At 38.3% G+C, this 13,845-nt stretch overlaps 1 protein-coding gene across 1 annotated transcript in view; it reads left to right on the plus strand.

Annotated features, from left to right (window-relative positions):
* The window catches only part of MEP1B (meprin A subunit beta), a 48,461-nt gene that overhangs the window by 21,072 nt on the left and 13,544 nt on the right, over window positions 1-13,845 (plus strand). Inside the window, exons 5-9 of the mRNA XM_072733712.1 lie at window positions 7,539-7,557; window positions 8,389-8,439; window positions 8,527-8,570; window positions 9,616-9,694; window positions 13,346-13,463. Coding sequence (XP_072589813.1) covers window positions 7,539-7,557; window positions 8,389-8,439; window positions 8,527-8,570; window positions 9,616-9,694; window positions 13,346-13,463 — 311 coding nt within the window. The remainder of the gene's footprint in view (window positions 1-7,538; window positions 7,558-8,388; window positions 8,440-8,526; window positions 8,571-9,615; window positions 9,695-13,345; window positions 13,464-13,845) is intronic.

Here is a 13,845-nt window from a genome sequence, read left to right on the forward strand (position 1 = left end):
AATATCTATTGTTTTAGCACATGTCTGGGTGGCTTTTCTCAGCTGGCATACACAGGAAAACAAAACAAAAAGCCATTTCAGTGGAAACAAGCTAGATGGTGTGTAGTTTTAGGCACAAGTTACAACTGGCTAGTTTTAAAAGCAGATTGATTGAATTTTGGTGATTGTATATAAGAGGCCTATAACGATATCACCTTAGCTGACCCAAAATATCCACTGCTATGCTCAATTTACATGTTTTTGAGGAAAAGCACTGGGATTAACATAGTTGAACTAGCTGCTTTTTTTCATCGAACACCATGTTTTACTTAAAGAACAATTGACAGGCAAACTATAGTTTTTAGGTATTTAGTAGACATTTTCTTGAAAATAAATGGAGCATAGGGTGCCTGGGTGGCTCAGTTGGTTAAGTGTCTGCCTTTGGCTCAGGTTGTGATCTCGGGGTCCTGGGATCGAGGCCCTCGTTGGGCTCCTTACTCAGCAGGGAGTCTGCTTCTACCTCTCCCCGTCCCCCTGCTCAAGCTCTTTCTCTCTCAAATAAATAAATAAAAATATTTTTAAAAATATTTTTTAAAAAAGAAAATAAATGGAGCCAGTCTGCACTGAATACATTCATACGGATGGATGACTTTTTAAACCATGCTTGTTTTAGTCACATATAATCCCACCCTCTGGAAGTATTCCTTTGTCATTTTTTTTTTAAAGATTTTCTTTATTTATTCATGAGAGACACAGAGAGTAGAGAGAGAAAGAGAGGTAGAGACACAGGCAGAGGGAGAAGCAGGCTCCATGCAGGGAGCCCGAAGTGGAACTCGATCCAGGGTCTCCAGGATCACGGCCCGAGCTGAAGGCAGGCGCTAAACCGCTGAGCCACCCAGGGATCCCCTCCTTTGTCACTTTGTATACAGTGTGATGTGGCCCAACTGAATCATGAAGCAGTGATGTGTACATAGGCAACTCATAAAAATGCATCACAACACACATCACAACAAAGCCTTGCATCACTTCCTGGGAGAAATACAGGTGTCCCCCCTACCTGAACGTAGAGCATTCCCATGAAATCTCTGATAAACCAAATTGATGTAAAGAAGTGATTACTGTTCACTTAGATGGAAAAGGTTTTGAGTAGTCCTAGACCCCAAAAATCACCTCTCTTGGGCTTTTCTGATACCTTAGGCTTATCTTGCTAATGGATACACAAAATAAACAAAACAAAGCACAGATGCTCACAGGCAACAAGTCAAAGCTTTGGCTACTGGATGCTAAGAAGCGGAGTGCAGTTGCGCTGGAAGGTGCTTGGCGGCTGCTCTCGCTCTCCTGGTGCACGCTGCCTCTATAAGGTTCACTGCAAGGCAAACGCTAAGTGCTACTGGCACTTTTCACCTCTTTTCATAAAAGCAAAGATCTTGGGATTTCTTTTAGTTAGTAAAAACAGGTACTAATGTAGGTCTTTTGAGTTAATGAAATGGTATAAAGTGAACTTTCAAAAAGTGAGGGATGCCTGTATTCTTGTTGGGCAAAAATATGCAGGATGAAAACATGTGATTTCTTTGGCCTCTCTACCAGTGAAAAAAAATTTTTGTGCCTAGTAGTTATGAGGTAGGCTACACAAGCAATTCATAGGTGGACACTGATTTTCAATAGTCCGGTCTGTTTCTTTCCATGAACGTTTACCAAGAGCCTATTGAGTGTGAGTAGCAGAGTTGCACATTTCAGTGAGACTGCTTCTAGTTAGTCACTTAGAGGAGAGGCAGATTTGTAAGTAAAGAACCACAATCCTGGGCAATGAATGCCATGTATAAGTACAACCGAAGCACAGAAAAAGTGATGAATCCCTTTTTCATTTGCAGTATTTGCAGTCCTGAGCTATGGACAGAAAACTGGACTTGAGTTCAGATGGTTAAAATTCTTGAACAGTCCAGTGAAGTAGATATACAGGTGTGAATTTAGGAGCAATCTCACATGTCACTGTTTGCATTGTGGAGCCAATGGATGCCTGTTTTAGACCTGTGCTAGCTTGGGGCGAATTTTTAATGGCCTCAAGCCAGCTGAGCTAGAGTAGGGTTGCCAAACTTTTTGGGCCACCTGGTGATCCTTTTGTAGTGGTGAGAGGAAGCTGTTAGCTCACCATCCTGCTGCAATTTCCGCCCTCTCCACCCCCACCACTATTTCTTGGTGGACTAGCTCCCAGCATAAGAGCTCCCTGTATTAAGCCAGTCCAGAGTGGCACCTTGCTGGCTAAATGAGTAGAGCAGGTAATTCTTGATCAAGCCCCACGATGGTATACAAATTACTTAAAACAAACAAAACCCCCTATCCAGTCTAGAGATTTAAAGTAGAATCATGCTGTGTAGGGATAGAATTGTTCCTCACTGCCTCAGTGAACTGACTTTGTGAAATTGAAGGGTAACTCTTGGTCCTTTGATATTTTCCTAGTATTACAGATGTGACTGTATTGTTATTCATGCTCACCAGGAACTACAATATAGCATCTTTGTCTTCAGCCACGGGTGTGGTTGACAGATGAACCAATTGGATTAAATGGCAATAATAGCCACCTTTAGTATAACCAATAGCTATCCAATAAACAAGTGATCCAGAAGAGTCTGGCAAATAAAAGAAGGGAAGCAAAAAAGGGTAACTGTTGGCTCATTTTATGTGTCAACTTGGCTAGGCCACAGTATCCAGATATTTGGTCAAATACCAGTCTAAATGTCACTGTGAAGATATTTTCTAGATGATACTAACATTTATCTCAGTAGACTTTGAGAAAGCAGATTTCCTATCTTTATGTGGGTGGGCCTCATCTAATCATTTGAAGGCCTTAAGAGACAAAAGACCAAGGTTTCTGGAAGAAGAGATAATTCTGCCAGCAGACTGCCTCTGGACTCAAGCTACAACATCACCTTTTCTCTAGGTCTCCAGACCGCCAGCCTGCCCTGCAGATTTTGGACTTGCCAGCCTCCAAAATAATGTGAGCCAATTCCTTAAATAAATTTCTCTATCTATATGCAGATCCTATTGGTTCTGCTTCTCTGGAGAACCCTGACTAATACAATAACATACACAATTTTGGAAAATGGGGTAAGAGTTGATGGTTGGGGAGGGGCTTATAAGAATATGATTTATTCTGCTCAATATCAGGGAATTAGATGTCTTATGAGCTTTTCTGCCCTTTAATTGTCTGGGCTGCTAATGAATTTGTGTTCTCCTGGCTGCCCAGGGACTGATTTGGTCATCATACTTCCCATTCTCTTCCTTTTTCCTAGATCCATTTCATTTAAATTCAAATATATGCTCCTCCATAATATGTTATAGATGTATTGATAAGATTTCATAAAAAGCTACCCTTGGAGAATGCATGAAATAACTTACAAAAACTTTGTTGTTTTTGGAAGAAGAACTGGGTAGAAGAAATGGGCATTTTAAGAGGAGAAATAGGAAGTCTTTTGGATTTTGTGCTACAATCTCTGTACTATTTCCTGTTAGAATGCTTTTTTTACATTCAGGATATGCTCCCCTCAAGTTTAGAATGTTCTCATACTCCGTGAGGATTTTGAGGAGTCACATTCCTGAGAGAAATATACTTTCCTGATGGTTCCAGGGGCTCTCAGAGCAATCTGTAAGCCTAAAATCTCATGCACTGTTCGTGATACTCCCTGGGAGAAATGAAGACCAGAAGAGGACCAACAACCAGAGGCAGACACAGTTTCCTGGGATACAGTGAGCAGAGCTGGAGGTATGTTAGACCAATTAAGTGTAGCTTCTGCATTAAAGAGTTTTATTGACAATCCCAGAAAGAATGAAATGTAAAAGATATCCATTAATTGTAGTCAAAACACATTTCCAGAGTTGGATTTCAGCCATAACCCCATGACTGTCCGTGAAATTCCTAGTGAGGCCATCCATATGCTGTATTAGGTAGAGTTCAAGACAGACCACAGCAGTTCTAAAAATGATTGCCTCCTATCTCCCTCCTTTCAATTTCCTAACTTCAAATGTGAGCTGTCTGTTCCAACACATAGCTTGTAATCAGGTATCTCAGTTACACATAGTTCACAAAAGCAGATGTACATTATAAATATCTTTATTTTTCTGTAATGTAATTATTATTTTGTGTCCTCATTCACGTAAGTGGGAGAAATTTAATTTGTCAATTGAGGATTCCCATCTTTTACCCTTAGGCTTGTGCCCAAGCTTAATAGCCTAAGGCCCCATCTGATCCCGATGACTTCTGTGCTCACAGACATCCTCTGAAATATCCATCCCTCTGTCCAGTCCTTGGTTGTCCTTCTATGCAGCCCGCTATGGAGACGTTCTTATTCCTCTCCATATGGCCCTTTAAGTCTGGTGGCTTTCTCTGATATTTCCATGCCCCTCTTGTCTCAAAGGAGTTATTCTCTTCCTCTGAAGATATGCTTTCTTTTGTAGAGAGTGTTCTTGTCTCCTTGTAGCACTAGATGGGAGACAGGCCTATTTGATTTTGGATCCCACAACCTGACTGCAGGATCCCAGAGAGCAACTGAGGAATTGATTCTACCTACCATTTTTAACTTTCCCCTTGAACACTTAATCATACCCTCAAAGGGTGGGAATGACTTGCTTGAATTCACAAAGAGCATCCTCCCGTGTGTCTCTACCACATGTCTTTCCATGTCCTTTCTATGAGAGCAAAGTGGGGCAAAGACCAATCCTGAGTGGGGAAAACTGGTGTCTCAAAAACATAACACTGCATCACACTTAAGTTGAGAGTGGAATCACAGGAACACAGAAAGTTGTCTTCAAAGAAAAGTTATCCTGAGAAAAGAAGGACAAAGAGAAAGAATCGAGAGTTGGGTCAAGAGCATGAGTTTATCAAAAAACCAATGACCATTCCTAGACTGTTTAAACCTCCCTCTTGAGTTTGCTTGATGAGAATTTTCAAGAATGAGATATGTTGCTATTTTGCTATTTTACATCTAATTATCAAATATGTCAGATTTCTAGTATATAAGGGGATTTTGTAACTCCATGAATTTTTTATTAAATGCAGGAATGATAAAAAGCCATGGACATAACGGATATATGAAAGCAGCACAGGGTTAGATGGGCAGGAGGAGCTTCACAAATGTTACTGTTTGGAAGACTGAGATTAAAAATTAATTTGAAATTTTCTTTTAGTCTAGTGGCCATTAATAATCCTGGGGGCAAGGATGTATATATTATAACAGGTTTCAGCTAGGCACTTGGATACTGAACGTTGACATGAAAAAAAAAAAAAGCCAACCAATTACTCTGCAGAGCCGTGTTCAGGATATTGGACTTTAACTCTTTGATTGTAGGTATTACTACTGCAGCGAGCTGACCTGCACAATGGATCATTGAGATCAAAGGCTAGAAGTTATGATGTTTGCCCTTAAAAAGTAAATGCTACTCTGACTTTCATAGTTTGCAACTTTCAACTGGAAGTGATAACATGGATTCATGGTATCTGCCTTGGTTTCTGTTCTCTGCTGTTTTCCTCATGGTTCCTGGCTTGGTAAGGAAAACAATGCTCAGAAAATGATTGGAAAGATTGGGGGCTGATTGCCTATCTGTTCATTTCTTGTTTTTTTAGGAATTTGAAAATGTTAATGAAGCGAGTGTTTCTTTGGGCCAGCAGGGGCAGGCAGGGGAATACGGAGTGAGAAGAAGCCCGCTCAGGGAAAGAGTCAGGGACATTGACATAAAGTTATATATTTCTTTCAGTTTCATTTTTGTGTAACGAGTTTTCTTTTGATAACATGGAAAATGTGAAATTTGACAGCCATTCCATTTTTACTGCTGAGTAAAATGCATATTGCTGTTATGGTGACATAAGACACGAATGGAGTGAATGATGAATGTCATTGGCGAGGCAAACACAGTTTGGTAGCGTGGGATTTCTCATCTGCTTCTTTGTCAGGTTGGACCAATCTTGCTACAGTGACAGGTAGTTTGTACCATAGGGCAACTTAGAGTTTTAAATGAAGTTTCAAATACCCAGGGGAAAAACTTTAGTTGCCATTTTATTTTATTTTATTTTTATTTTTAGTTGCCATTTTAAAGTAAGTTATTATATTGAGTTGATATTCTGTAAGTGGTAGCTACAGCACTGAGAACAAGGGATACCATTTAAGACACATCAAAATTGGGCAGCCTGGGTGGCTCAGCGGTTTAGTGCCACCTTTAGCTCAGGGTGTGATTCTGGGGACCCAGGATCAAGTCCCACATTGGGCTCCCTGCATGGTGCCTGCTTCTTCCTCTGCCTGTGTCTCTGCCCCTCTCTCTCTGTGTCTCTCATAAATAAATAAATAAAATTTAAAAAAGACACATTAAAATTGCATTTATGCACAAATACTTTTCCAGTAGGAAATGCATTAGCATTTTTCTGTGAACGTGCCTTATGTGTGGCTAATGTGTGAGACAAATAAGGCACTTCTTAATATCAAAAAGAAGGGTAAACTCTCCAACCAGTTCATTCCTACCACTTGCCAAACAATCCATATGGTTCTGGATTTAGCTATGTAAACCATATTAACCTATTTTACAGATAATCTGAGTTCAGAAAGGTGAACTGATTTCCTGTGAGTTGATGGAACCAAGGATATAACCCAGACCTACTGCCTGTCAGTCCCATGAGCTTTCTCAGTTAGACTTCACTAGGACTTTCTTGGGCTTACTCATGTTTCTCTCTGTTGGGCATATATTCTGGGTTTTTCATTTGGTCCCTTGTAGAGAACCTTAGAACTCAGAAGTTTGTTCTTTTCTTTTCTTTTCTTTTCTTTTCTTTTCTTTTCTTTTCTTTTCTTTTCTTTTCTTTTCTTTAAGATTGTATTTATTTATTCATGAGAGACACAGAGAGAGGGGCAGAGACATAGGCAGAGGAGAAGCAGGATCCCTGTGGGGAGCCCGATGTAGGACTCAATCCCAGGACCCAGGGATAATGCTCTGAGTCCAAGGCAGATGCTCAACCACTGAGCCACCCAAGGCATCCCAGATATTTGTTGTTTTCCTTAAGATCTTTAATGGCAAAGTATAGCTATTGATTTTTTTTTCTTAAATATTTGGTATCATTGTTGAAAGCAGAGTCTTGAGAAAAATGTGAAAGTAAAATATGATTAATGAGGTCTTCAATAAAACTTCTTTAGAAGGGGTTGTGATAAATTACAATAATATTTCAACTATGGGGATAAATTATTAGGTTTTCCAAACATCGCTCCATGAATCCTTTAGAGAATTATGCTTAAAGTGAATGCTTATCTGAGGGCTGATTGAAAAGAAGACAATTGGTTTCTTGTTTCTTTCACCTTCACATTCATATAATGGCCAATTTCATTTTTTTTTTAATATGAAGTAAAAGACCCTTTGGTCAAAAGTTATTTTAGACTCCAAATTAGCTCTCTTGGATGTAAGCCAGAAAGTAATCCATAATATTAATTTTAAAAAACCTCACAAATTGCTAGATATAAATTGTAATGAAGAAGATAATTTATGTCACGGACATCAAAATAATGTCGTTTTTTCTGTTTGTTTCTCAGCCAGCTCGAGAAAACTTTGGTGAGTCTATTTTGAGTTTTTGTTCTAAGTTATGGTAGGAGAAAGTTATGTGGATAATAAAACAACAAAACAGAAGCACTTAGGACACCTTTAATGCTAATCACAATGCATAATTGCATATGCATAGTTTTATAACTGCTTTGAGTTTTAATCAAGCACTGCCTTTTTTTGACTTATTGAGAAATGTTTCATTGTTTCTGTCCCAGGATTACAAATACCCAGCAAAAAATAAATGGTAATAGAGGAAAGTCTAAACAGTGACAGACACAAAACAACCCATCAATGCTTTCTATTATCACTTTTGCTATTTTGTATTAACTCAGATAGACCTGATATCCGTCCTATTGTGTTGTACACTTAGAGATTTGGCCATATTTTCTACTCCTTTGCAACTTAAAAGAGTAATTCAAATTTAAATTAGGAGTTTTGCTTGAGAGTTCCAAGGTATTATGTTACTAGTAAGAGATATATTGGGCAGATTGGACTGAGCTGACCAAATTTAAACATTTGCTTCCCATTTGATTTAATCATCTAGTCTAGTCTTTAAAATTAAGTTTAATATTATGCACAACAACCAATTTCTTATTCCTGAAGTCATTTGGCATTCAAGAGACATGGATAGGACAAGAGCATATAAGTAAAGGCTCCTTAGCCCCAAGACTGGCTCATGAGAGGTTTTCGATCAATCAATCAACCAATGAATATTGAATCAGAAACTGGTGGTCACTTACCAGAAACAAAAGAACCTTACTTACTTTTAATTTGATAATTGATGAAGATTGTCTTCTTTCATAAACATAATGTTTAATGTGTTTTTCTTTGTTCCTTTAGTTAAAGATGTAGATGGTGGAATTGATCAAGATATATTTGATATTAATGAAGGTTTGTGGATTTTTTTTTTTACATTTTTTTATTAAGTGGAGAGTTTGAATCCAGTTTGCTAATATGGATTTTTATCTTTCCTCTTAGATTTGGGACTGGATCTTTTTGAAGGAGACATCAGACTTGATGGAGTGAGTTGAAACAAAACAAAGAAGAATCTTCTGTAAATTAGTGCAAACCAAAATAGAGAGTATCTGATTGGACAGCATGAGCTTTGTTAAGCCCAACTGTTTGTAGGGGAGAAGAGTCATGGTGACAGATTTATTCAATAAATACATTATGCTCTGGGGGACTCCCATAATAGTGCTTCATCGTCCATTCCTCAGATTTTTGTGTGGTTAAAGCCACCATCACTCACCATGTATGCTATGGTCTTATTGACCTGATTGATTTTCATTGTTGGAACAATAAGATGTTTTCATTTTTAAATAGAACCTCATGGATTTAATCTAGTTGAAGCAAAATTCAACTGAATTTGTAAACATCATCAATGAATCAGACTTTTTGCCATGAAAGATAGATTTTGTGACTTCTAGCCTGGCAGCTAAAAATAGTGTTGCCAAGTAAAGACACACATAGCAAAATGGTCTTCTAAACAGGTAATGATACCATTTCGCTTCCTGGCTTGAAAATCTTCAACAGGACGGCTCAGTTGGTTGAATATCTTCTTTCTGCTCAGGTCATGATCTTGGGGTCCTGGAATTGAGCCCTGTGTCAGGCTCCCTGTTCAGCGGGGAGTCTGCTTTTCCTTCTCCCTCTGTTCCCTGTATCTTCTCTCTCTCTCTATCAAATAAATAGATGAAATCTTAAAAAAAAAAAAAAAAAAAAAGAAACTCTCCAACAGCTTTCTAGTGCCTGTAGCATAATATGCAAATTTATCCACAGCTTTCAAGACCTTATGTAATCTAACTCCTGCCTATCTGTCCTCCTCCCTTATCATTTTTCTCCTGATTCATCAGGCTACTGGCCTCAAAGCAGATTTAGAACATACCAAGGCAAGCGTTATTCCCATCTCAGAACCAGAGCAACCTTCCTCCACTACTATTAAATGTATCCTGCTTAAATTTACTCATTTGCTTACATTTTAAATTTCATTTATTTCTAGATTAACTATTCATTGTTTTGTAAGTTTTTGCCTGATTCATTTAATTGACCCTTCATATTTATTTTTGACAGGCACAAGATAGAAATTCTATCATTGGAGAAGAATACAGATGGCCTCATACCATTCCGTATGTCCTAGAAGATAGCTTGGGTTAGTATATACCTCGGAGTATCCATAACTGATGTATGTTCCTGACGGAATATAATCACAATATTTTCAAGGGTAGGCTCATAAGGTCCTTAAGGGTTTGTTTGTTGCTTTATGGGGCCATGAACATTTACTTATAAAAATAAATAAAATGAACAATGAAGAGGACCAAAATGATTTTTTCTGAAATAGTTGCTGAATTCTGACCAAGAACTAGATTAATGCAGCCAGCATTTATGGAGAGCCTATTCTGTATTGGGTGCTGGCGACATAAAGTCAGGGAACTAACCTTTATTTAAAAGCAGTGGTTTCCCATATCAAATTTTACATATGAGTTAAAAACATGAGACAAACAAAGCTTTAGGAACTGGCTTTGTTTTATCAACATTTTATTTTGCCAAGTCAGGAACTTATCTAATGACAAGAACCCACTATCTTTATCATCATCTTTTCATAAGATAAAGAATGTTTCAATACTAAAAAGTCAGATGAATCCAATCCAAAACGAAGGACAGCTTTTCTATAGAAGATATTTATGTGTAATTGGAAACTGTAAACATTTTATTTGAGAGTTCTCATTTTATTTACCAGTTACCAGAATTACTTTGGGAATTGTTGTTTGGAAAACTTTTCTTAAAGTTCATACATTTCAGTGGAGATTCAGATATACCAAAGGATAATTATAATAGAATGGAGTAAACATTTTGCTTAATGATATGTTCAAAAGCTAAGGCAGCACATTGGAGGAGCATTAAACTCAACCTAGAAATAAAGGCATATGCATCAAGAAGCCCATGGCACTGTGCAGCAGGGCTGCCATGAAAGTTATGCAAGTTGTACACAATATATAGGTGCCTGGGAGTTGGGGGGAGGGAAGTGGGACTGGAATCAAGTTTGAATTTTGTTCACCAAGAGGCATTTTGTTACTTTGCATGAAGTGCTATTTACCTATATGCCACATCAACACTGGTAGTATCTGCCCAGATAAGGTGCTTCTTTGTAACTCACAGAAAGGCCTCAAATGGGCCAGTACAGCCTCTGATGGCAAGGGAAGGGTATGCTCTAGAAAGGGTGCTCTAGGAAGATGCAAAGGCATGGGGAAAGGAGAAAACCCTTAACTGTGATTCAGACTGGAAGTGGAGAGTTAATGAGGTTGAACAGGTAGGCAGGATCTAGATTGGGAAGACTTGGGTGTTTCCCATGTTAAAGAACTTGGTGTTCTTTAATGATGATGTGGAACTTGCAGCAGTTTTAATGTGGATGTGAGATTGTGATCGTGCTAGTTGCAGTATAGAAGATGTATTATTAGTGGGGCAAAAAGAAAGTAAGGAATTCAATTAGGAGCCTACAGAAGAAGTTCAGGAAAAGACTGAGAGTTTCTGAGCCAGGACTCTCTCAGTGAGGATAGATGAGAATGGACAATTCTGAGGGAGACTTAGGAGACAGTTGTTAGATTTGGCGATAGACTACAAGAGGTCAAATTGTTAGATTTGGCAATAGACCTTCAAAAGGTCTAGGTCAAGAGATGCTGGTGCCCAGGATTCAGTCTCAGGCAACTGGGTGGATGGTAGTGCCTGTAACAAGAATAGGGAATATGTCTTCAAGAGGGTGGGATAGAAAAGTGTGGTGCAAATCAGCGTTTGGCATACAGAGTTTGAAATGTATTAGGCCCAATGTGGTGGAGAGATCATATAAAGTGTTGGTGTATGGTCTAGTCATTCAAGATAGAGAGATATTTGGGTGTTATTAGGCTGTGGGAGATAGTTGAAGCTACAGGTACAGATAAGCACCTCCCACAATGCCCTGCATATAACGGGCACTCCTTAGATAGTTGGGTCTTACTGAGTGGCCCAAGAAGATTGTATTGAGGGAAAAGATGGCCAAGATTAGAATTCAGCTTGGGAGAACATTTTTTTGGAATTGATATAGATGGAAGATCTGATAGAAGTTATTGAGGAGGGAGACCTGACCAGAAACATAGTTGAAAAACCAAGAGTACACAGAAAAAGCCAAGAAAAAATTAAAAAATAAAAATGAAAAAATTAATTGATAAACATATATGAATCAAACATGTTAGGTAAAAAATTCAACCCAAATCTTACCATCCAGACTGTGTACATTTTTACGTGGGCTTAACTATAGTATTTTAAATTTTTTTAAGTTGTTTTGTTTTATTTTTTTATTTTATTTATTTATTTTAAAGTAAGCTCTACACTCAATGTGGTGCTGAACTCATGACCCTGAGATTAAGAGCCACACGCTCTACCAACTGAGACATTCAGGCAACCCTGTTTAAATTTTTTGACTGCCTTTTTCATTTAATATTACAGCTTATTACTTTGTGTTAGTTTTACAATGTAATTAAACTTCAAATCTTTATAGGTCATTTTTTTATTCCTCTGATTTTGATTCTTTTTTACTTAGAAAATAATCCCTCTGTTTAATATTGTAGCATTGAACTTCCTCTCTATGCTCAAAGTGAGAAGAGTATTTCCTCACATTTCTGATATTTAGATCATCTTCAAATAACTCCAAAGAAATCACTAAGCAAGGCCACTCCTACGGGTCACAAAGGGAAATACCTATGAAGGGTTAGTACATAGCTATAAAGAGTTCATTGGGAGTGATATCTGGCTTTCCAGAAATATATTAACCATTTTAAATTACCAACATACTAAATTCTGCTTTAGTCTTTTTACTTACACTTCAAGTGTTATCTGCTGTTTGATGCAGCTCCCCTGAAAGGGGTAACACTTCAGCTGCTTTCCTTTTCCTGAATGTCTTTGTTGCTTTCATGCCTCTGCCTTATTTGAGTTCTGCATCTATCCAGCCTGTTAGCATCACTCTTAATTCTGAAGCAGTGGTTCTTAACTCTAATTTAGGCCCTGAACTAGGCTCAAGAAGCTCATGAACAGTCTCCCCAGGAAATGCACTTTGCAGATACAGGTATAGGCAGATATAGATATAGATGTAGATATAGATATAGATAGATTATATAGATGATATAAATACAGATATAGATACTTCACATACAATTTCACCATATTCATGACTCTCCTGTCTCAAGGTCCTCAAATTAAAAGCTCTGCTGTGGGGCTTTAAATCCATACTATAGTTTCTCAGATGAAGCATGTGACAGTGAGTGTTCATTTTGGCTGCCTGAGATCTGAGGTATATGTTCTTTGAGTTAAAGAAATGTCTTTTCTGTTGTTCTATAATGTACTCTGTAAAGGTCCTGGAGAAATAAAAATGGGGCAGAATCAGGGATTTTTTAAAAAGATTTTATTTATTTATTCATTAGAGACACAGAAAGAGAGGCAGAGACATAGATGGAGGCAGAAGCAGGCTCCTTGCAGGGAGCCTGATGTGGGACTTGATTCCCCCCGACCCTGGGATCACGCCCTGAGCGGAAGGCAGATGCTCAACGGCTGAGCCACCCAGGTGTCCCAGAATCAGGGATTTGAAGAATAACAAAATACTTGCATATGATACTGAATTTGTACTGAATACTAAATTTGGTAAAATTAAAACACTACACATTCATGAAGGGACCGATTCATGATAAATAATATATTGCATAGCCTGTTCCCATGGTGAATCATTCAATGGTGATAATTTTAATAAGTGTATTTTTTGTTGGTTTTCTTCCTTCAGAAATGAATGCCAGGGGAGTTATCCTTAATGCATTTGAACGCTATCGCCTAAAAACATGCATTGACTTCAAGCCTTGGACTGGAGAAGCTAACTATATATCAGTGTTCAAGGGCAGTGGGTAAGGTGGAGAGTTTGTCTTCTAGGGTTTCAAATGAGAACCTTGTGGCTGTGGCCTATCATAGCAATTGCCCTAGGCCTTGACCTTGAGGTGGGTGGGGTCTTCCTTAGCTGTTTGTTGGAGAGTAAAAGACAAACTGTGTTTAGTTCCTCTAGCCATAAAGATCATATTTTCAGACATGCAACCAGACCACCCATACTAAAACAAGGTGGGTGGGATTCATGCCATCCATCCCATGACTTAGTGAACTTCAGCCATTTGTAGCTTACATACCCCTTATTTCCCTGTCTCAGTAAAACATGTGTGTGCATGCATGTGTGTTTGTGTATATGCATGTGTATTTCAAGTGACTACACTTACTACTTGAGTTAAACTGACAGTG

Source organism: Vulpes vulpes, chromosome 13, assembly GCF_048418805.1.
Source record: "Vulpes vulpes isolate BD-2025 chromosome 13, VulVul3, whole genome shotgun sequence".
Lineage (NCBI taxonomy): Eukaryota > Metazoa > Chordata > Mammalia > Carnivora > Canidae > Vulpes > Vulpes vulpes.